At 45.8% G+C, this 24298-nt stretch overlaps 1 protein-coding gene across 8 annotated transcripts in view; it reads right to left on the bottom strand.

Annotated features, from left to right (window-relative positions):
• Nucleotides 1–24298, bottom strand: part of APBA1 (amyloid beta precursor protein binding family A member 1) — a 197490-nt gene that overhangs the window by 55282 nt on the left and 117910 nt on the right. For all 8 annotated transcript variants that reach the window (XM_049092181.1, XM_049092160.1, XM_049092163.1 and 5 more), the window contains exon 2: nt 10949–12320. In XM_049092181.1, coding sequence (XP_048948138.1) covers nt 10949–12250 — 1302 coding nt within the window. In that variant the 5' untranslated portion in view covers nt 12251–12320. The remainder of the gene's footprint in view (nt 1–10948; nt 12321–24298) is intronic.

Genomic DNA, 24298 nt, shown 5'->3' with positions numbered 1-24298 from the left:
AAAGTGCATATGATCAGGGGAGGTGTTAGTGTCGAGCCCTCACTTCCCAGGGTTTGGGTATTATTTCCTTCTTGGCAGGAGAGTGGCTGGTTTCTTTTTTCTTTTTTTAAAGGTTTATTTATTTATTTATTCAGAGAGAGAGTGAGACACACAGACACAGGCAGATGGAGAAGCAGTCTCTGTGCAGGGAGCCCGACGTGGGACTCGATCCGGGGTCTCCATGATCCCACCCCGGGCTGCAGGCGGCGCTAAACCGCTGCACCACGGGAGTTGCCCAGTGGCTGGTTTCTAAGAAGAGTTAGTGTTCAAATGCCTTCCTGCCTCGAAATACTCCCTAATCGGTCTCTGGAACAGAGGACGCCAAGATGAGGCAAATGTTACTTGAAGGGGGTGGTGAACGCTGCCATCATCATCAATTAGCAGTCTAGTCTGACTTAATCAGCCAGCCCTGGAGAACAAGGCTGAGGCTACCACGACGTGGGTGGAAGCGGAGATCATGGGTCACGGGAGATGCCTGACCAGGGTGAGTGGCCAGCAAGGGCTCTTGTAGGGCTGAACGCTGTGGGAAAGCACAGGGAAGACCAGCCCAGGGAAGGTGAAGAAGGGGTGCTACAGCCAACTCTAACTCACAGTCTGCCAATGGTCAACCCTGAATGGCTAGTGGGTTCTGACCTACTAAGGCAACAAATGCACCATACTTGTGATTCCTTTTTTTTTTTTTAAAGATGTTATTTATTTATTCATGAGAGACACAGAGAGAGGCAGAGACATAGGCAGAGGCAGAAGCAGGCTCCCTGCAGGGAGCCCAACGTGGGACTCGATCCCAGGACCCCAGGATCACGACCTGAGCCAAAGACAGACGCTCAACCACTGAGCCACCCAGGTGTTCCCACACTTGTGATTCTTGTTTCCCATTTCTGTAGAGGACTCCGTGTCCGAGAAACCATGTTTTCTCAGGGGTACTCTGAGGAATAAAACTAACTCGTGCTGATGAGGAAGAAAGCAGATGGCCAACTCAAGGTAACCGTAGCAGGCCAACAGCAGGACAGAGATTTACACATAACGAACACGTACTGGGCATCCACTTTGTGTGACAGGCTGTGATACCAGACAAGGATGCAACACTGGGCCTTCGGTAGGCTGACAGCGATTTAGAGAGACAACGGGCTAATTCGAACAAGACAAGGAGAAAACAAAACAGTCAAGAATTAAGTGTTGGACACCTGGGTAGCTCAGTGGTTGAGCATCTACCTTTGGCTCAGGGCATGATCCTGGGGTCCTGGGATCGAGTTCTGCATCAGGCTCCCCTTAGGGAGCCTGCTTCTCCCTCTGCCTGTATCTCTCATGAATAAATAAAATCTTAAGAAGAAAAAAAAAATAGTGTTAAACTGTAGTCTGCAATTCAAGTTGGTGGTTACCAATTTTGACCGGGCCTCAGAAACACTGATGCCAAGACCCAACCCCCAGAAATTCTCATGAGAAAGCATGGAATCTTGGGAATCATTTGTTTAGAGAATGGTACCTTGGTTCTACTGAACGGGACAGTGATCTGGACAGAAGTGAGAGCCTAAGTAGTAAGGTGTGTGGTGCGGGGGCAAATTTGGGTAAATCAATTTGGAATTTGTAAATATGAGGCTGAGTAAGGTAAGCCCAAGTGATGGGGGTGGGATGGGGATCTCTACATGCCAAAGAAGCCATCTGGTCTCCATTCAGTGGGGTCTGTCCAGTGTGGTCATGCCTGGAATTTACACTAAGAAATTACTTCCTGGAGAGAGGGGGGGATCTTTCTGTCTTTACCCAAGATAAAGGGAATCAGATGTGCAGGCTGATTTATCCCCTAAAGCTCTGTGGAATGTGTCAAAGACAGTGTCAGGCTGAGGCTCTTGAGTCACATAACCCAGATATATTCACCTATTCTATCTAGAAAACTGAGGCCAAAAGGTTGAGGCCAGCTCTGAATCTCCTTTGATCCATTACCAGCCTTCTTTAGTTTTTGGTGTCCTAAAGTTGTCAGCTAAGCACGCCAGGCAGGCAGCCCAAGTGGCTACTTTCCCAACATCCTCTCTATGGCAATGCTCAAGCAATTGTGTTTCAAAGAAAGTGGGTTGAGAGACTCCATTCTGTATTAAGAACATGTAGCCAGTTACCCTTGTAATGGGAGAAGGTCTCATTTTGAAGATGATCACGTCTATAGATAAATCACATTTCATAATTCCCCAGGACTACATGGGCCCAGGGTTTAATTGGGTTACAACAGAATTCAATTATCCATGATATACCTGTTTCTCTCCCTGCACCTTCCCTTCCTCCCCTATACAGCCCCAATCCGCTTATCAGAAATTATTGAGAGTGCACAGTTGGGGGAGCGACAATTTTTCTAAAGACTCCTGGGAAGTTTCCCAAGCCCTAATTCATTAAGCCCTGGTGTCAGACACACACAAGCTGTGGCCCTGTACACTGTGTTTCTATCTGGAAAGCGATAGCCAATTTCTCTCTGGCTAAGGCATTCATTCCCTTCCCCAGTGCTCTTCCCTATTTCTCTGCACAGCTTCACATACGCATTGACGAGTGAGACAATCCATTAAGAAGCTGAGAAAGATCCCTCCTGGGAATGGGGTCAGGTGAAGAGAAACAATTGGAGCCTGTGGGTTAAAAAAAAAATCAGTCCTGCCATTACTTACTTCAATTCCACAGGGTACAAAGTTCAACTGGAGACCTTGCCTTCTGCTGTGGGAATCATCAGGCAAGTTTGCCCGGGTGACTCCAACACGGCCGAGGTCTGTGGTCAGCGGGGAGACACCTGCTCAGCCCTGTAAAGAGAGCCTCCCCGTGGCAGGCGAAACTCTAAAGGTGAGTTAAATAATCAGAGGTAATACTTCAAATCCAGGGGGAGAGTGCTGAAGCACACTTTCTTCTACCTCCTTTTGAAAGGGATTTCAGGGTCAATTCGAAGTTATCACAAGACCATTACATTTTTCCAAATAATAATAATAATAATAATAGTAATAATAACAACCTTGGTCAAATCAGGTCCTCACATGCGATGCCTGGGTGGCTCAGCGGTCAGGCACCTGCCTTCGGCTCAGGTCGTGATCTTGGGATCTGGGATCGAGTCCCACATCAGGCTCTTGCGAGGAGTCTGCTTCTCCCTCTGCCTATGTCTCTGCCTCTCTCTCTCAGTCTGTCTCTCATGAATAAATAAGTAAATAAATATTTTTTTGCCTATGTCTCTGCCTCTCTCTCTCAGTCTGTGTCTCTCATGAATAAATAAGTAAATATTTTTTAAAAATTTTTATTTATGATAGTGAGAGAGAGAGAGAGAGAGAGAGAGAGAGAGAGGCAGAGACACAGGCAGAGGGAGAAGCAGGCTCCATGCACCGGGAGCCCGACGTGGGATTCGATCCCGGGTCTCCAGGATCGCGCCCTGGGCCAAAGGCAGGCGCCAAACTGCTGCACCACCCAGGGATCCCCAATAAATATTAAAAAAAAAATCAGGTCCTCACAGTTCATGGAAAAATGACTCCCTTTCTTGTTACTGACAACTAAGTACTATTACTTAGGGCAATTACTCCCCATCGGCAGGGATAGGACAATATGCCTTCATCCTATAATGCAGGATGGGCCATGGAATGTAGTCTGGTAAAGGAAGGCACCTTGAACACATTTCACTTTTAAGGTAAAAACCATTAACCTAGAGACTCCTGGGTGGTTCCGTCGGTTAAGCGCCTGACTCTTGATTTCAGCTCAGGTCATGATCTCAGGGTCCTGAGATCCGGCATTGTGCTTTGTGCTCAGTGCTCGCAATCGGCTTGGGATTCTCTCTCCCTCAGTTTCTGCTCCTGCCCCCAATAAATAAGTAAAATCTATTAAAAAAAAAAAAAACCCACTAACCTCACTAAGAATACAAACCTGTGGAGGAGTCAGCCCATCCACATTTGACCTCAGCAAGCAGCCTTCCCCCTGCGCCTCTGCTTCCCATATACAATCAGTGGTTTCCAGACTCCAAGCCCACTGCCAAGCCCACAGCTCATGAATTCTTCAGGTTTTTCATTGTCGAGGTGCAAATCCACTTATCAATTAGGGTTCTTCAACCTTAAGTAGTACAGCCTCCGCCTTGACCTACTTTTTCCTTCTTTTACTCTTCTGTGTGTGATGTAAGCCGAATGGAAGTGTGCAAGCTTAATACACACACAGACACAGCATGGAAGTAAAGTGAGAAACTTACAACATGTATCTTACCATACAACCCAGTCATTTTCTGTAAATTGTGCATGTAAGATGTAGAGGTGTTGGCTTTTCTTAAGAAAACAGTAATAATGAGTGAATGATTTCTGAGTGACTCATCTTTTATCATTTTAATTGAAGGCAAAGAAATACATGAATATAGTTTGAAAAGTCAAGCTTTTAGCAAAAACTGAAGTCCATTTCTCTCCTCCTCCTCACTCCATGGTCTCATTGCCAAATCTCTTAGCATTCCTTCTGGTATTTACTTCCACATTCATAAATCATGTATTCACGCTGCCTCACCTTGACTCTTCAACTTTAGCCATTATTTCTTGGTTTCTATAGAAGACTAGGATTTAGGGGCACCTGGGTGGCACAGTTGGTTAAGCATCCAACTCTTGGTTGGGGCTCAGGTTATGATCTCAGGGTCCTGAGACTGAGCCCCACACTGGGCTCTGCACTGTGTGTGAAGTCTGCTTGAGATTCTCTCTCTCTCCCTCTGCTACCCCCACCCCTGGAGCACTCTCTCTTTCAAATAAATTTTTAAAATCCTAAAAAAAGACTAGGATTTACCTCTTTTACATTATACCTTTCTTTATCCTTTCAATATTATATTTTTTGGTTAATCAACGTTCAATGTTTGTGTTCTGAAGACTATGCATATGCTCTTCCCTGCTGAGACACGTCCATTATGTGATTGCATTTCCTGCCCGTGTAACAATTATTTCAGTGAGGCAAATAACTGCACTGTTTTTCTATTTGCTTAGTCTTCTGTGTACTGATCAATAATTTATGTCAAACTCTGCTAAAAACAATCAAAGATTGCTCTTGGTACAAATATATGAGGAGATTTCTCACTCCCACACTTTCTAGAAACCCTCCAGGCTCTGATCCACACTGGATTGACTGATGCCTTGTTCCTCCTTCCACACAGCTGTCATCAGGGATCTCCTTCCTCATCACCCTGGGAGTCCCTCTGTCTCTCTCCCGTGTGGGATTCCCCTGTTTCCTGGAGCTCTCATCTTCTTTCTTGATTTATGCTCTCATTTTGGGGAAGCAATCCTCTAGGAGCCGCCTGAGGAAAGGTGCATGGGAGGTAAGTTTTCTGGGCCACTGTGTACTGGAAACATCTTTATTCCACTGGAAGCCAGACCAGTGTAGATGTACCAGTTTCCAGGGATGCTTTTGAGAAGACCAACACCACTCTGATTTCTGATCATTTGTAAACTGTTTCTACCTCTGTGGGCAAGTGAGTGGGCTCCTCTCTTCCTCCCGTCTGTTCTGAAATTTCTTTGGGCCTTTTTATTTCATTGTACTAGGTACCGAGGGGAATCTTTGCACCAGGTAATTCTCCTGTCTTTTGGTTCTAGGAAACCATCTTTCATCATTTCTCCATTTTATCTGGGTTCCTGTTTCCTTTTCATTCTTTTGCCTTCATTGTTCTACTTTCTTAAAGATTCCCTCAACTTGTTTTCTTCCTATGGAAAGATTTAAAACATTTTAAATTTCTGCTGTCATATTTCCTAGTTAAAAAATTGGAAGTGGTGGGGGAGTGCCTGGGTGGCTCAGCAGTTGAGCATCTTGCCTTTGGCTCAGGACGTGAATCCTGGGGTCCTGGGATCGAGTCCTGCATCAGGCTCCCTCTGCCTGTGTCTCTGCTTCTCTCTATATATCTCTCATGAATAAATAAATAAAATATTTTTTAAAAAACGGGGGGTAGGATGTGTTCTTTCCTTTTCTTTTTTTTTAAGATGGTAGCCTATTCTAATTTGATGGCTCCTTCATCTTCTTTCTGAGGATACTGTTTTATAGTTTTCTCTTGCTCTGAGCACTGCCTTTAGTTCTTGAAGTTCGTTTTCCTATTTGCTTTCTTGTGTCTGTATCTTTCATGTTAAGGATGTTCTTCAGATGTCTGGTGATCTGTGGATGTCCAGTCATATTTAACAGCAGGTCCCCAGAAAGCCCATGGAAGCTTCATGAGAGGCAGTAACCTTCACTGAGATGTGATCAGGTGGGGGACCCAGATGTTGGGCTGGGACACCCCCTAACATTGAGTATGCGTGTCTGCTCTTGGGCCTGTTTCCTCAGAAAAGAATCCTCTAACCTTCCGCCAGGAGCCAGGGGGCAGGTGGGTTCTAAGCCTGTCAAGCTCCTCAAAGCCTCACTGCCAAGTAGACCCCGTGTTCCATAAGGCACCTCGTTCCTATTTTCCGCTGTGGCTAGGGTCCCCAGTCCCCAGTTTCAGTCCTTCCTTGCTTTACTCCTTCTTTACAGTAAACCCACTACCTTCTGTGGGGCTAAGGGGGACTGGTAACCTGGGGCCCAGGCTGGGGAAGGAATCAAATGTCTCTGGTGTCAGACTTTCAGATAATCTTTTTTTTTTTTTTTTTCAGCCATACTCCTGCCATCTGAGGTATGCAGTGTCTCAAATTCCTGTACCTTTCTCGGGGATCCACAGCAGAAATCTTCACATACACTTGGCAGGGTAAACAGAAACCTCATCAGTGTTATTGGTCAGCACTGAGCAGGCCAGGCTGTGGTAACAACCACTCCGAATCCCCAAGGCTGAAAACAGCAGACGTAGATTTCTCTCTCACGCTACATGTCTCCAGGGTCATCAGGGAGCCCTGCTCATCATGGGCCCCTTGGGACTTGTGCTGGTAGAGGCCCTGCCGTCTTACTACAGGCTTCAGGGGAAGAAGCTGCCCCCCAAACCCCAAGCAGCATGGCCCATCACTGCTCTCCTTTCAGTGGCCATGGTGATGGGGGAGTGTGGTGTCATCCTTCCCATACGTGAAGGAAGAGGACAAGTGGACATATGGGGAAGCACCGACCTCTACTGCAGCCAATCAGCACTTTGGTGTTCTACAATTGTGGTGTTCCCTTCTGCTGCTGTCTCCTGCTGTCTCTTGGTGCCTGTGGCATTACACACTTTTATTATTTTATTGTCATTTTAGTGTAGCTTTAAGAGGGAGCAGAGATAAACACCACTTCAAGCTGCACAACACACTGCTCGAAAGAGCCCAAACCCTCCAAAACTGACACCGTATGCTCGCTACTACCCATCTCTCTGATTCTACCCTGCGTCTGTTCTCCACTCAGAATGATTTTTGTTGCCTACGGAGAGGCTAGTAGGCTGTGAACTTTTCAGAACTAGTTATTCCTTAACAATATTTTTTACAAAAGTGGGTAGGGAGGTAGTTTGCAAATATATTCGGAATAGTGAAATCTTTAGTAGGAGCAAAGCCCTTACAGGCTGTTAGAATTTTCAAAAACCAATTATTTTCAATCAGTGCTGAGCCTCTAGCACATGTTCAAGTTCTGGCTAACGAGCAGTCCTATCTTCACACGCACCCATAAACAAATGCCAGTTTCCTCCAAGTGAAGAGCAAAACACTATAGTTCTAAGGGAATGAAAACGGGCATTAAAAGCAGATTTAACGATCAGCAGTTATCGTCGGCAAGTGGAACTGCAGGTGTTTTTTATTTCCTTCTATGTGCTCACTGTAGCTTCTGATCATGCCATTTGGGTTTTGTTTTGTTTTGGTTTTGGTTTTTTTTGCTTTTCTGTTTTGTTTTTGTTTTTGAGACTGAGAGGAGAGAAAGCTTGCGGGGAGGGAGGAGGGGCAGAGGGAGAGGATCTTAAGCTGACTACATGCTAAGTATGGAGTTCAATGCGGGGCTCCATCTCACGACCCTGAGATCAGCACCTGAGCTGAAATCAAGAGTCAGACGCTTAACTGACGGAGCCACGCAGGCTCTCCGATTATGCCATTTGAAAATGCATTGCTACTGCACCAAGAATTCCAAGGCTGCTTCTCCAGGTCTGCTGACCACAATCATGGGAAGACAGTCCCCTTTGCTAAAACCATACCTGTGCTACTAAAAGATGTAGAGAAGCCTCAAATCCACAGATCGTAGGGCGGGGAAACTGCCCTGATGCATTTTTTCCCCTTTGACTCAGTGGTTCTTAATCTTTTATATGCTGAAGAGTCACAGGGAGAATTTGCAAAATGAAATAAACCAAAGCAAACAAAACAAAAACAGATCGTTGGGCCCCACCTTAGGTATTCTAATTTGGAAAGGAAAGGCAGAAATTTGTATTTTTGACAAGAACCTTCCAGGCAGACCTCAGACCACACTTTAGCAGTCTTTTTTCATTTTCTACAACAGCATACGCAGAAAGGGCATTCAAAAAAATATTTTCTGATGCTAAGATGGAAATCAAGAGAATGTACAGACTTCTATTTTCCCCTCATAATACCATCAAAGAGACAGGAAGTAAAGGTCTTTACTATGAATATGGCAGGACAGATGAAATACAATTCACAGATTCAAAGAGCTTCAAAATGGAATATTTTAAAGCACAGGTTTTGGGTTTTGCTTTGTATTAACTCTATCTAACTTAGTAAACCCCACTCACTAATCTCTCAGCATCAAGCTGAAATTTCTGCCAGCATCATCCAATATCCTATTATCAATTCTGCCTTTTGAATGAAACATCGTGCAAGAACTTTAAGTTGGTCTCCTAGTTCAAATGCATCAAAGCAAGCCTGGGCCCTTATAGTGGCTGCTATACTGTGGGCTCATCGCAAGGCTTCAGGGACAACGGGGTTAAGTCGGCTACGTCAAGGAGCTGGTGCACAGAAGAAAGCTGAAGGAAGGAGCCAGCATCTGGACCTAATACTCTCACAACTTTTTCTCTGATGGCTTTCCAAGTTTCTAAAAAGGATGTAGAACACGGCCTCTTGCCAGCTCCTTACTTTTGAAAACCTGCTCCATTTCTACTGTATTTGCAAAATGTTGCAATACTTCCCTTCTTGCCAGGAGGAACCTAGAGGCAGCTGGAGGTCAGGAAGACGTCTACATGTGAGTGCACCTGTCTTTCCCTGTTCATATGTGAAGCCTGAACAGCAGAGGAGAGACATCACTGAGCTAACTGACCCAATGCTGCCCCCTTGCTGGGGCGGACGCAGATCCTTTCCCCAAGGGTTTTCCACCTTTCCTTAGGGGAGCCAGCGATTTCATTAGCTACCACCAAATGTTGACTGTTACTTAAAGAGGAGGTGAATGATACCTCTGACCTGCGTGGCCCTTCAGGGATAAGTAGGATGAACAAAGAGCTTCCAATAATGGCTTCGCACTCCAAAAGATATACTGAGAGGTAACCTGGTGCAATCACAGAATGCAGAATTAAATGAAATTGAATTGAACCTTCTAACCCTTCGTCTATTCCAAGCTCTCATTTTAAATGAAAGTGCTTAAAAATTATTCAAGAGAATGGGAAAGCGAGAGAGAGCAGAGAGAGAATCTTTAGTGCCAGGTAGTGGGGGCAAAGGTTAGTCTTCTTGATTTATTTTCAATGGACTGTGACACTCAAGCTTGCCACGTTATCAAATTTCTTAGGTATTCCAAGAATGGAAAATAAAATGTTGGCAGAGACAGCAATAGCTTTCTGTACCTCATCCCGAGGAAGCACAATGCAGCTTGACACCGCGAGCAGGTCTTTTGCAGAGAAGGGTGCCCCGGCTCCATCAGAAGTGAAAATTGAGCATTTACTAAAAGCCACAGTGAGATACAGGGTGGATGAAAAGTGCAGAAACTCCTGGCAGAAAAGAGCTCAGGAGGATTTCCTTGATGTCCTCCAAAGATGCCACGATGGTGGATCCAAATTGTTAAGGGATTACTGTAAGGCAGTGGTTCTCAAACTGTAATCCTGCGATCAGCAGCAACAGCACCACCACCTGGGAACCTGTGTTCACAGTGTTGAACTTCACCTGAGCCCTGGGACTCCGGAAAAACAGCGAGAGTTAAGGAAACCTCCTCCTACCCTTTTGTGCTCCGGAAATGGCTTCCTGCAAAGACCACCCCCTCCCCATGTGGCTTACAGAAGATTCGTCCCTTTGTTCATCTATGCCAAGGTCAGACACAGGCCCTCCAAATTCACATTCTTTGCCTGACAATGATCAGCCGAACTGCCAATCAGTCGGAACAAAAGGTCTGCTAACCAGCCTTCGCCTAAGTTCTTTCCCCTTCTTTCAGGTCCCTGAACTTTTAACCCTCCTCAACAGTCCTCTGGAGAACAGGCTGACCTCAGGTTTTAAAGCATACTCTCCTCTGCAAGGCATTCAAGCCAGGCTTACGCCCCACTTCCCCACACCTCCTTCTTTCTAGTCCTGTTTACTCCTCCCTAGAAAAGAGACTCTCTTTTTTGCCCAGCCCGAGACCCCTGCAGATTGTATGGGCCGCGGTTCTCCCACGGCGATAGGCAGCGCCCCCTGTTACGAGAGCACCTTCCTACCCTCTGCAGAAAGCCTTCCGGATGACGTAAGTCTCCCCTCGCTCAATCGAGACTTGGTTTTTACTTGGCACGAAAAGGACAGATGCCCAGGCCCCACCCCAGACCTTCTCCGCGAGAAACCAGAGGGTGGCAGGGCGGGTCGTGGTGATGCGCCCCGGAAACCGGTTTCTGAACAGGCGCCCCGGGGAACAGTTTGAGAACCGCTGATTCACAGGCGTCCCTCCAAGGGTGTGATGAACGCGTGTGCCCCACTTGAACCCCGTGCTCCCGCGGGGGCGCTGAGCGCAAGCTACCTCCGAGGCCGGCGCTCGGCATGCGCTCGGCGGCCCCGGCCAGGGCATTTCCCGGTGTCCCTCCCGCAAGGCCGCGCGTGCAGCCGGGCCCCCCCCCCGCCCCCCCCCGCCCCACCCCGCGCGTACTTACATCTCCGTCCACCGGCCTCTGGTCATCGCAGTCCCTGGTGGGACTAATGTCCTGGCGCATGACCCAGATGGGCTCTTTGGGCTCGTCGGGGGTGTAAGGCGAACGGATGGTCCTGGTTTTCACCTCCTCGATGGCCTCTTTGATGTCCTTGATGGCCAGCGAGATGGCGTCCCTCTTCTCCTTGCTGTAGCGCTGCCCCGCCTCGCCCCCCGGGCCCGCCGCGCGCTGCTGCCCGGCCGGAGGCACCTGCGGCTGCCCGGGGCTGTCGGGGCGGCCGCCGCCCGGGCCCGGGGTGGGGGCGCGCTCCAGGTCCTGCTCGGCCTCGGGCATGTCCTCGGCCGCCTTGTCGAGGCTCTGCGAGCTCATGCTCTGCTTGACTTCGGCCACGATCTGGTCGATGTCCTCCTCCTGCTCGTAGCTGTCCATGCGCGGGTAGGGCGCGAACTCGGCCTCCTTCTCGGGGCTGTCGGACTCGCCGTCCGAGCGCTCGTCGTAGTGGTGCAGCCGCGCGCCCAGGGCCTCCTGGCGGTAGGCGGCGGCCGCGGCGCGCTCCTGCTCCAACAGCCGCAGCCCGTCGCGCGCCTCCAGCTCGGGCGCGTCCCCGATCTCCTCGTACACGTGCTCCTGGAGGCCCCCGTAGTCGGCGTAGGGCTCGGCGTAGGGCTCGGCGTAGGGCTCGTCCTCGCCGCGGTGGAACAGCCGGTGCGTGTACACGTAGCCCGAGTAGGCCGCGTTCACCGCCTCCTCGTGCTCCAGCGAGTGGAAGTGCAGGTGGTTGGGCAGCGCGCGGCGGTGCGCGGCCTCGGCGTGCTCGGCCTCCGCCTGCTCCGTGTACTCCTCGGCCTCGGGCCGGTACTGCACGGCGTAGGCGCTCTCGTCCTCGGGGTCCTGGGCGCGCTCGGGGTCGTAGCCGTCGCGGGCCGCGGCGATCACGTCGCCCTCGGCCGTGTCCGTGTGGTTGTGGAAGCCGCTCTCCGTGCTGGCCGAGCGCGCCAGGCACTCCCCGCGCTCCTCCTCCTCCGGCGGGCCCGGCGGGGCGCGGGGGTCCTCGGCGGCGGCGGCGACAGGGCGCCCGCGCACGGGGCGGCCCGCATGGCGCTGCTGCTGCTGCTGCTGCTGCTGCTGCTGGGGCGGCGGGGGGTGCTGCTGCTGCTGCTGCTCCTGCTGCTGCTGCTGCTGCTCCTGCTGCTGCTCCTCCTCCACCTCGGGGTGCTCCAGGTCAGCCTCCACCGACTCGTTCACCTCCCCGCCTGCCGCCTCGTCGGGGACCTCCACCTCCGCGGAGCCCTCCAAGTGGTTCATGGTGGGCGTCGGGCGGCTGGGAGACAGGCTGGGCCGCCTCACTGCGCTGCTCTCATTTTGCTCCACCCGTCTGGGAAGACAAGAAGGGGAGGGGCTGTTAACGTGGTTCCGAGCTGAGCACCCGGAGAAGCCATAAAAACAGCTGCTATTGAGCCCTCCTGAATCCGGGTCAATCAAAAACATGATCGCAAATTTAAACTCGATCTGACGGCACGTAGTGCATTTTCCTGCGTTGCATGTGTCGTAATTTGTAATTACATATCTGCTTGTCTAATTGCTTGCTGGCTCTTTCCTTCCCCACCCCACCCCTCAGACTGAGGGCCTCATGAGCGTTTTTGTTTTCCCTCCCACCATGCTTACTATTCAGGTTCCATTTCTGATGCACATGAATAAAGAGTAGTACTCAATTGAATGGGCCAATTGACACATTTTCCATCTGCTAAGGGATAAATCTCTCCAAATTAAACTAGGATCCTAGATACTTTAGAAATGGTTCTTTAAATAAATTTCAAGGGAAAAATAGTCTCGACGTGTTTTGAGCTCTCGCAGTCAATATAAACATGCGGCCTTTCGGAGGCAGGCTCTCTACCATCAGAGGGTAGAGATGGCACCTGTCATTACTGGCTCTGTTGCTTTGGACAAGTGGCTTAATTTTCTGGACCTCCACTTTGATATCGGACTCATTTACTAAGGGCTGTTACACAGGGAAAAAGGCTCTGTGGTCAAGTTAATTTTGGGAAATGCTTACTTAGAGTTGACTTTTCATTGTGAGTATTCAAGAGGGAAGGGACAAGAAGTGGGGTTTCCCAAACTTGCGTGGCGAGGAAACCCTTTTCTTCCTTGAGGCCAGTGTTCTGACAGATATACTTAAAACACTGACTACTGTACTTCCCCATACGCCCTGAACCTAGAATTCTCTAGGTCTATGAATTATCATTATAGCTGGTACTACATATATGGAAATCATGGGCTACTTTTTAAAAAATATGGTTATGTCTCTTATTTCCAGAGAAACTAGTAGCTAGAGACACATTTGGTTTCAACCTCTGTCAATTGTTCTTATCACAAAATAGCTTAGAGCATAACGTATCCAGTGGATGGAAATAAATACAAAGGATGTATGGAACAACAAAAACAGGCAGGATCCCTACGATTTCAGGATACCTATGGTATATGGGTTCAACAATAAGCGTAGGTTTTTCTCATGGTGTTCTTTTGGAGAACCCCCATTACGACTGGACAAAATGGATAGGAAGTGAACTCTTTTATGTACTAGCAGAAAGCTCCAAGAGGACCAGGGACACTTGACTCTCTAATATTGCAATAGACTATATTCTACTCAGCTCCCCACAACCACAGCAATTTCCTTCAAGCACAATGACAATCCCAGTAGTAAAGGAGGGCCTTTTGGAGCTACCAAGTCCACCTTCAATCAGAAAGATTATCTTTCCCCCATTCTTTGGTGGATCCACCCCCATCCCCCCACTGCCGACTGACACACTGACACGATTATGGTTTACTAGAGATGGACAATCCTATGGCTTTCCTCCTTGACAAGAGTCCCACTTCATACAAATGAGACCTCGTCTCCTTTGAAAAATTGTGGCCTCCTCTCATTAACCCTTGAGAACAATGACTCTTACTATGCATAAGAAAGTTTTCCAAAAGCAAGTAATGAGGCTCCATTCAGACTTTGATGAATAGTTGATGGTTTGAACAGAAGAGGCAAGTATTGGTGCCAAGGTCCCCCTGGCTAAGTGGCCTCCAGTGGATCATGGAACAAATATTCAATTCAATATAGCACATGGAAGAGAACGGTCTACCCACATTTCCTTTATGAGGCCTCTCTGGAAAAGACAACAAATTAAAAACTAATGTACACATCTCAGTCTGATGGACACAAATCAAATGTTCACAGAGAGGGATACTGAACATACCAAACACTTTTCTGGATACCATTACCCTGAGATACCTCAGCTGTGTGTGGTCAGTGCTAGCAATACAACAATAAGCATCCAAAGCATGGGAATGGCCGACAATTCATGATAAGCATGTGCAGAATTGACCAAAACACTATCTACAGTGAAGGTAGATTTTATTGATGACAATCTCCCAACACATCTAGGAAAAAGTTTTCGTTTAGGGGTGCCTGTGTGGCTCAGTCAGTTAAGTATCTGTTTCTTGATTTCGGTTCAGGTCATGATTTCAGGGGTATGGAGCCTGCTTAACATTCTCTCTCTGCCCCTTCCCCTCACCCCTACCCTCACTCCCTTGCACAGTGGTGCTGGCGTGCACTCTCTCTCTAAAAAAGTTTTATTTATTCTGGGTTAAAATTGCTGTTTGACCAAGAGACAGTGCCCTCTCATCGAATGCCTATTGATTCAAAGGAGATGGGATTTCCGAGCATGTACATACACTTAATCATGGTAAAGGAAGTTATAAGAAGCCCATGAGGACACCTGTGTGCCTCGGTGGTTGAGCATCTGCCTTTGACTCAGGTTGTGATCCCGGGGTCCTGGGATCAAGTCCCATGTCAGGCTCCCTGAGGGAGCCTGCTTCTCCCTCTGCCTGTGTCACTGCCTCTCTTTCTGTGTGTCTCATGAATAAATAAATAAAATCTTAAAAAAAGAAATCTAAAGGGAAAAACTCAAAATACGAACAAAGACATTTCTTACGGAATTTGCTTTAAAAGCAAAGATTATGAACATGAACTATTAAGCACTGATATTTGTTAAGGACCAGATGTTAAGCGTCTTAGCATCGTATTTGGATGCAGGAGGATGTAGGGGTTTTCTTTCAGGGTGGATCCACCTGGAGTCAGAGTTCACCCAGCACTCAAACTCAACCTGCCACAAGGGAACAAACCATGCCACCCCGCCCGCCCTCCCCACCCAGCTCCCAAACCTGGCCCCCTCCTGTATTCCCTGTATGGGTCAAGGCATCCCCAGCACCCAGTTGCTTGAGCTCAGACCCAGGAATCATCACTGACTGGTCTCTTTTCCTCACCTCCTTGCCCAAACTGATGACCAAGTCCATTGTCTTAATACCTCCTACATCTCCCTCCTTGCCATTGCCTTGTCTTGGTCTGTCTTGCCTACACAATTGTTTCCTTGACTAATTTCTCAGTCCTCACAAATCCATCCTTCCCACTTCTAGCCAGATAATCTTTCCAAAATACAAATCTGAAGCTGATAGCCCTATTTCTTAAACTCTTCAATGATTCCCCTCTCGTGCATAGTATAAATGCTTAGCTAACCATACCAGACACTACTAGGCATTTTCGACACAGCAATGCATTAAATCCTCATGCTAGCTGATGAAGAGAGTACTCTTCTACTCTCTTCCTGGAGAGAATTATCAGCTCCTTTAAAACTGAGGAAATGGAGGCACAGTTGAGCTGGGTGATCGCGCTGGTCTCACAGGCAATGGAGTTGGTGGGACTCACATCTGACACCTGCTATCCAGCTCTATCTGGGTTCCTAAGTCCTACTCCCTGCAAACAGAGCCCAGGAGCCACATCACTCCACCAGCCCCACTGCCACACTTCCCCTGCACCCCATGTTCTAACACCTCCAGCGCTGACCCAAACTGCCTTCCCTATTCTCAGCATATTTTTCACCTACATTTTGGTGACTCTTTCTTTTCTCCCCCAGAGGAAGTTCACACTTGAGGACTGTCTTACGTGCCAGCCTCCAGGCAATGTTCTATGCACTGCAGCAGAGCAGTGACCAAGGAAGATGGGCTTCTCTGATTCTTGAAGCCTCCATTCTGGTCCATGAGGTGGGGGGAAGGAAAGGGAGGTGAAAAGAAAGGACAGGTGAACAGACAGTGACCAGGTTAATAGACAAACAAGACAGATTCAAATAGTGAAATGTCTTATGAAGAAAATCCAATGGTAAAGGCACAGCAAGTGACCAAGAAGAGGGGATTATGCAGATAGTGGCCAGAGGAGGTGATGTTTGAGCTGGGGTCTGAAGGATAAGGAGTGGCCGCATAAAAATCTGAAGGCAGGCCCATAATGCAATAAGGTACTTGCTCTGCTCAAGGGCAGAAGCCATGTTTGTTAGTGAGAAAGGGATGGTGCGGAGGGAGATATGGATGAGGAAATGGGAAGCACTGGCAAGGCTGGGCCTGGTACATCATGGTGGAATTTGGATTTTATCTCAAGTGCATTGGTAGGCTACTAGGTGGTTTTAATCAGGGGAGTTACAAGGCTTAATTGACTTCTCACTTTGTCCCTACTTCATTATTATATATATATGTATATGTATTAAATATGCATAATTTATATTATAGCACCTGTCACACAAAGCCACAGTTTTTTATAAATATGAAGTACCCAGGAAAAGAGGACCTGTCATTTATCTATGATTCTCCAGTGCCAAAAACAGAGCATGCCCAGTTGGTAGTCAATGAATTTTTAGTAATTAAAAAGGAAAAGAGTCTATTTACCCCTCAACATTTGGGGCCTCCTAGCTGTTCACATGCTCAGCCTTTGGAGAACTCATTTCTTCTTTCCATCTCAAATTTTTGCCACCCTCATCCATCCATGCACCTCCTCCACCTTCTGATGTTTCAAATGCCCAAAGAATGCTAGTGATTCAATATTTTCCTATGTTTGGGTGTATCAATCCAGGTGGCATTTATGAGACATGTACCAGGTACCATGCAAAGGCAAGGGGCATTCAAGAGTGTCTGAAGCATGTTCCCAGCCTTCAAGGGCAGGGCTTGATTATAATACCTGCTGATACATTCAAAATAGAAATAGGTTCAAACTACAAAAGGAGCTTAGAGTTAAACCAGCAACCACAACTGCATCCTCTTTGTGAACCATATGAGTGCTGCTGTTCTAGATTTCATGAGCTCATAAGCATCCTAGGAACTAAGGCCTGGGAGAAGAGGGCCTTCATCCAATCAGTGGCCTTCATTTGGACCTCTGCGCCTCTGGAGTCTGGGGCAAAGGGAGGAGGAGTAGCTGGTTGAAGAAGAAAATCCCTCCCCCTCTACAAAAGTGTTGTGTGAGCTGGAAGACAGAGGCAAGACAGCTTCCACTGCAGGAACTCCTACACGACATGAGGAGCAGGCACTGTGGTGTCCTGGCTGCAGGAGTGAGGGAATCTGGGCTGCCGATAGTGAAGCACAGGTACCTTTCTGGCCCCTAGTTCTAGAATGTTCTACAGCCGGCTGGAAAAGGAACTCCACTGGAATGCACCATGTATAAATAGAGCATCTTACAAATCAGCAGCTGAATCCAGGGATCTCATAATGTTAGCTGAGACTCATGATGGTTTGGGATTAATGGAAGGGGAGGCTGTAAATGACTTTTTGTAAATGACAGAAGCCCCAGCTTCTGTCCTGAAGTAGTCATTGATAAGAAATTCCAATAGATTGTTCCTTTTAACATGTGCAAAAGTAGTCTTAGAAAACAGGTCTAACTGAAGACACAAGGCAATGTGAAAAAGAACAAAAGAAATCTTATCAGGTTGTTAACATGGAAGGTATTTGGGGAGTGATGCTGGTGTGGGGAAAACACATGAAGGTGGAGGGCAGAAAAGTGGCAACAAAATAAGACCGACTGTGCTAGCCATCCGCTCCCCTGAAAACACTAGAAAGAACAATACAATTCCATACATATGTTTTTATATTTATGTGTATATTTAAGAAGTACAAGTAACTCCTGTGGACTTAAGAAATGTTCATTGTCTCCTGCCAAAGTTGGAAGGAAAGTCCTATTTCTTTGGACTATAGCTTGTCCTAATTCATCTGCACACATATATTTCCAGTCAACATGATGTCTGCTGCCAAGCTACTGGAAGGGCTGCCAAAGAGGCATTGGGGTTGCCAAACTGGATTGTGCCCTCAATGCTGCATGCACACACATTTGTGCATGCACATAGACATGCCATCTACACAGGCTGGGAGATTAATGGTTCTCATTTTAAAAAAAAGGTCGCAGAATAAGAATGCCCAGGTATTCTTATCCATCATCCTTACTCTATAAATATGTTTTCTCCTATGAGTGAGAATCCAAAGGACATCAAGGACCCCATGCAAATCATCAGCTTTCTAAACTCAATGTGTCTATCCACAAGGGTAGCAGAAGACAGAAATTAAAAAAAAAAAAAGAGTCCATTTAAGCTCAATTTCCTTTGATTCGCTTGGAAATTAAACATAATGATACTAGGAGCTAAGATGGATATAGAACACACATTTCTCCTTCCTAAAATCATTTCCAGTTTAAATAGGCTCAAATGGTCAGGAAAAGCCTCCTTACACAGAGTGTCTTTCTTCAGTGAAATATTTTATTTCCCTTGTTATCCTTGTGAAATTGTGAATCTGGCCTTGACAGCATTGGTAATGATTTCAGAGTGAGTTGCGTACTTGAACCCAAGGAGTGTTGCTGAATGGCCGGATGTCAGCCACAGTGAGGTCTCTGTGGCTGGAACTCAGGGCTGTGTCCTTGACCCTGTCCTACTTTGAGGAAGACATGTGGGCTGGACATCTTCAGTTTCCCTTGCAGGTCGCCCGACCCAAATGGCTTCCCAAGTTGGCTCCCTTCCTCTTCCCTTTATACTTATGGGTTGTAGGGGTGGCGGGGTCCCTCTATTCAACTCTGCCTCTCTGCATTTATCTAATTTGAGTGCCTATCTATTTCCTGCTGGGACTCTGATACCAAACATGTGATATCCATGTTGGTAGCCGACAAAAAAGAAATTATTTAAAGACTGATGTACAACAATAAATTGTATGGTGATAGTAAACATCATGAAGGTGGTACCCTAATGGGAAATTCTATACCAGGCTCTGCTATGTTTTCTCAGCCCCACTGCATTCCTTCTCCAAAGTCTACATGGGATCAGGGAATTGACATGGGAAATACACAGAGGAAGCAGAAAGGGCATAAAATCCTGCTTGTCTGCCTGCATGCCCATCTGGGTCTTGGCCTCCACCTCTCTCCTTTCCCAAGGACAGAGGCCACTTGACCTTCCCCTATTGCCCTAGTCTGTCAACTGGAGGCTCTGCTTGCTCCCAGTCTCTATCCAATCCTAATTTTAGATCTAGCTTTGCCCCTCACTCAAGAATTAGGATCTGGCCTTGGATATTCCATCCAGTGATTTGGTTTCTTCCCCTGTATATAGACTATCCTAATGTTGGCAGTGGATACCCCATTTTCTAGGTCAAGAATGCCAATGGTGTTATTTAGATGGCCACTTGTTAATGGTTGCTGAGCCCCTTAGGGATGGTGGAATGCCTGCCAGACTAAACTTTCATCCACACATGGAGCTGAACTTGCCTTCCAGCACCTGCCCAACTTACATGGGTGGGTTCTGGTCCTTGGTAGGCTGTATACTTACATGTCTCAAGGCCACTGCCTTTGCTCAAAATACTTTAGCCAACTCCTTTGTTGGAACAGCTTTCAAAGTTAATTTCTGAGATTTGAAACTACCAGCAAATTGTTCGCAATATTCTATTCTAATATTAAGTCATATTTGATTTTTGCAATCAAAGGATTATCCCTCACTTTATTTACAAGAGTTGGCTATGAATGGTTACTTGATATTCTTCAAATATCAAAGTTATCTCTAAGGGATCATTTCATCATCCATACACTTAAGGAGATATTACAGTGGTTAATGGGACAGGTGTGGGTGACAGGCTGCCTCAATGCATCTTGGTTACATCATTTACTAGGGATACATCATGACTTTTTTGGACTTTGGATGATGTACAGCAAATGCTCCAGTTTTATCATTTTTAAATTGGGGATAGTAATAGTACCTACATCACAGGGTTATTGGATGATACAAGTTAATATATATAAAACACAAAAGTGTCTGATACATTGTAAGAGCTACTTGATCTTCATCAGTGCATTTTCTGCACACACCATAATGAGTATTTAAGAGATCAATACATAGTTTTTAAAAAGAAAAGATTAAAACAACTAATGCTGCTATAAATGCCTTGAGCACACGGTACATTTCTTATTACTCTTTCCCAAATAAGTCCACGTAGGAATGGGAAATAAGCATGTAGGCCACTTTTAATCATCTTGAAATAAGGCTGAGCATAAATAAATCCACCAAATAATCACAAACCCTATAGTGTGTAGGCCAATATATGTGGTGCTTTACACACTATGCTTTAATCCTCACAACAGTCCCAGTGGGAATTACTGTCTCCGATTGCTAATTTTTTTTTTTTTTTTTTTTATGATAGTCACAGAGAGAGAGAGAGAGGCAGAGACACAGGCAGAGGGAGAAGCAGGCTCCATGCACCGGGAGCCCGATGTGGGATTCGATCCCGGGTCTCCAGGATCGCGCCCTGGGCCAAAGGCGCCCTGGCGCCAAACCGCTGCGCCACCCAGGGATCCCTCCAATTGCTAATTTTGAAACAGAAACACAGAGAGCTTAAGTAACTTGTCCAAGGTCACTCAGATCTGAAAGGGTTGGAGGGAGATTCATCTGGATCTCACCATTCATGTTTTCCTTATTACATTTCACAGAGCCTATAAAGTGATGTGATTGATTTTTTTAAACAAACATCTAAATTGGTGTAATCCCTTTTAGAACAGTCACCTTGGCAGACTCTATACTTACATGTTCCAAGGGCACTCACTGCCTTTGTTCAAAACACTTTGGCCAGTCCTATATTGGAATTGATTTCAAAGTTAATTTAAGGGTTTTGAAGCTACCAGCAAATCATTTTCAATATTCTATAGTCATATTTAGTTATATTTGATTTCTGACCTCAAAGGGTATCATCCAGATTTATCATCCACCTTATTTACCAGATTTGGCTGTGAATGTCATTTGATGTTCTCCAGACATCAAATCTATCCCTAAAGGATGAAGATATGAAGCAGCCAAGATTATTAAAAAGACTCTGGTTCAAGCTCTGAAGTCAATTCCAAAAGAGGGCTTTAAAAACCGTTTGGCCAATGGCCACACCTTTACCATAAGCTTTTAACTTTGCAGATAACCAGAGGGACAGAGGCTATTTGAATGAATGCATTCTTGTGTGATTACTGCAAAATCAGTTTCATTACTTTCATCTACCTTGAAATCTGTGTAATTGTGGCTAACACTAACTGGGCAGGAAAATTAATTCATCTACTTGGATTGATTCAGTAGTGCCAACCTCAAAGCTCTGATCACAACCCAGCCTTGGATTGAAGAGAAAATTTGGAATTTATGCAGACTTCCTATTGTCTGGCTCTTTGTCTAGCATTTTAACAATCAAATTATAAATTTATCATTCTTATTTCAATAAAAACACATGAACTAAGCTTAAGGCAATCACAGAAATTCAGAGGGGAAATCTAGCAAATTTTATAGAAAACTCAAGGAACATTCTCTGGAAATCAAAGCCAATTAAAAGTCTATCTGAATTTTCGTGAAATGTACCTGGTACAAAATCAAACATATCTGCATAATCCATATGAATTGAAGGCTTAACAGACTTAGAATTTTTTCTGTTACAATCTCCTTTTTTATGCACCAATATAACTTCCTTTCTTTACCTCCCCCCCACTCCATTTATTATCTCTGTCGCAACAATACTTAGTTCAGGGGTATTAAATCACCAGTTATAACCCAATCTGGATCACTGTCCTGATACTTCTGTTATTATACAGAAAGCCATGCATACTCAGCACTATGGTTTTAAAGATAGTAAGTCTCTAAAATCAGTTCAGCTATGTTAGTTTTCAGAGGCCCATTACTTCATACTGCAAAAGGACATGGAAACAGGAATATCAGTCTAAGGATGAACTGAACAGTCATTCAGTAGAATGGAGTCTTCCCTTTGAGATCACATCACCTCAAATGTACTGCAACTTTTACAATTATTTGGCTCATTAGAAAGTCAGTTAACTTGCTTCTCTCTATTCCCTCAAGTTTTCTGTAGCTTCCTCTAGCATTTTCCTTTCCCAAATTCACAACAGAAACGTCAACCATGACCCTAATTATGAAGCTTTGGATTAAGTTATTGTTTCCAAGCTTCTTTTTTATTTTGTTCACAGGTCACAAAAGCAGCCTAGGGTGTGCTGGCCATAGTCTTCAAATATTTTTCTTCAGCTATACCTGAAATCTGATATGCTTGGGCTACAGTAGATGATTAAAAACAGTGTATCCAGAAAGGTTTGCTCTCTGACACTCAGCTTCACAACTCCCAAAGCACAAAATCCATTAAGCAACTATTAGGTAGTAATGCTGGTAATGACTTGAATTTGGATTTGATGAGCCAGAAATTCCATATTGATTCAAAGCCTCCCATGACAATCAACTCTCTCAATCAGTCACGTTAGCAAAAAGTTAACAGGGAAAGAAACAACGTAGGAAAAGAAGAAAGCTATTTTCTCTTCAGGATGATTCATGGATTACCTAGAAACTCTTTGAGTTCATTGGACAAGTTGACTAGAATGTGAAGAGGTAAGGTACCCATTTCCTATACTCTTCTTCTAATCAACTAATTTCATTTAGGCCCCAAATACAGACAGTGAAATTCAAACATGGTTTTCTGGTATCCAGAGCCTTCTGGTCACCTTGAGGGAAGACATGAGCTTCTCCAAAGGAAATTATTTTTTAATTTCCTTTATTAGAAAATGGTGTTGGGGGGCACCTGGGTGGTTCAGTTGGTTAAGCGTCTGACTCGATTTTGGCTTAGGTCATGATCTCAGGGTCATGAGATCAAGCACCACATCAGGCTCCATGTTGAGCATGGAGCCTGCTTAGGATTCTCTCTCCTTCTCTCTCTTTGCTCCTGCCTACCCTTCGTGTGCACACACTCTCTCTCTAAAATAAATAAATAAATAAATAAATAAATAAATAAATAAATAAATAAATAAATAAAAGTATTGATTTTACTGAAGATTTTATAAAGAGGATGGAGGTAAAAGATTATATCACATACTCCACTCCTCACCCTTTCCTCAGAAACTTATTGTTTAACATTCCCACATCTTCCTTTTCAGCCATCAACCTCAGGGCTTCCCTCTTTCACAAACCTTCCTCTGTAGTCCTGAGTCTTTATGGTTCTTGTCCCTGGATCATCAAAGTCCAGTAGAAATATAATGTGAACCACACATGTAATTTAAAAATGTCTACAGTCACATTGAAAAAGGTAAAGAAAGTAAAATTAACTTTAATAATATATCTTATTTTACCTAGCAAACCTGAAATATTATCATTTCAACATATGATCAATATAAACAATTACTACTGAGACATTCTACCTTCTTTTTTCCTACTAAGTCATCAAAATCCAAGGTGAATTCTACACTCACAGCACATCTCGATTAGGACTAGCCACATTTCCATAACCACATGTGGCTGGTGGCTACCGTATTGGGATTCGATCCCGGGTCTCCAGGATCGCGCCCTGGGCCAAAGGCAGGCGCCAAACCGCTGCGCCACCCAGGGATCCCTGATATTGGATAGTATAGTTCTACATTTAACTTCTGAGCTTCCCAAACTCACTCCTTTTCTTTTGCAGAACAATTTAGCCACATTCAAACTCTTCCAAAAGTGTAGACCATCAGTCTCCTCCATCACTCTGTTCTCCAGTTATCAGAATTTTCCTTCCAAAAAACAGGAGGTTATGAGTAACAAATAAATGAATGAGTGAAAAGGCTACTTGTTGCTGTGACCCAGAACTGTGTTCTAGAGTGCCTGGTCATCAGTGTCCCATACTCTTCTCTCTTAATCTTTACCACTGTCCTTTAATCTGAGATTTTTTTTGGCTGCAGGTCCAGTGTGGCTGCACCTGCTCCTTTTCCATCTTCATCACTCCCAGCCTTGCCCTCCCTTGCCCCACTCAGGCTCATGGCCACACTAACCCACTGGCTCCTGCTTTTTAGCACGTGGGGCCCCTGCTTACAGAGAATAGCATAAGTTGCTCAAAGATTCCACAAACAGGCAATGAGGCTCTGGAGAAGCCAGGCAAGGTAAGAACAAAGAGAATCCTTTTCTCTCACCTGGCGGGGGCAGGTGAGAAGGGGAAAGAGAATCCCAGGAGCTGGGGAATCGAGTCAGAGGCAGCAGGGCA

The sequence above is a fragment of the Canis lupus genome, chromosome 1 (assembly GCF_003254725.2).
Source record: "Canis lupus dingo isolate Sandy chromosome 1, ASM325472v2, whole genome shotgun sequence".
NCBI lineage: Eukaryota > Metazoa > Chordata > Mammalia > Carnivora > Canidae > Canis > Canis lupus.
The sequence above is the reverse complement of the archived record's forward strand: the minus strand, read 5'-3'. Positions and strand labels throughout refer to the sequence as shown.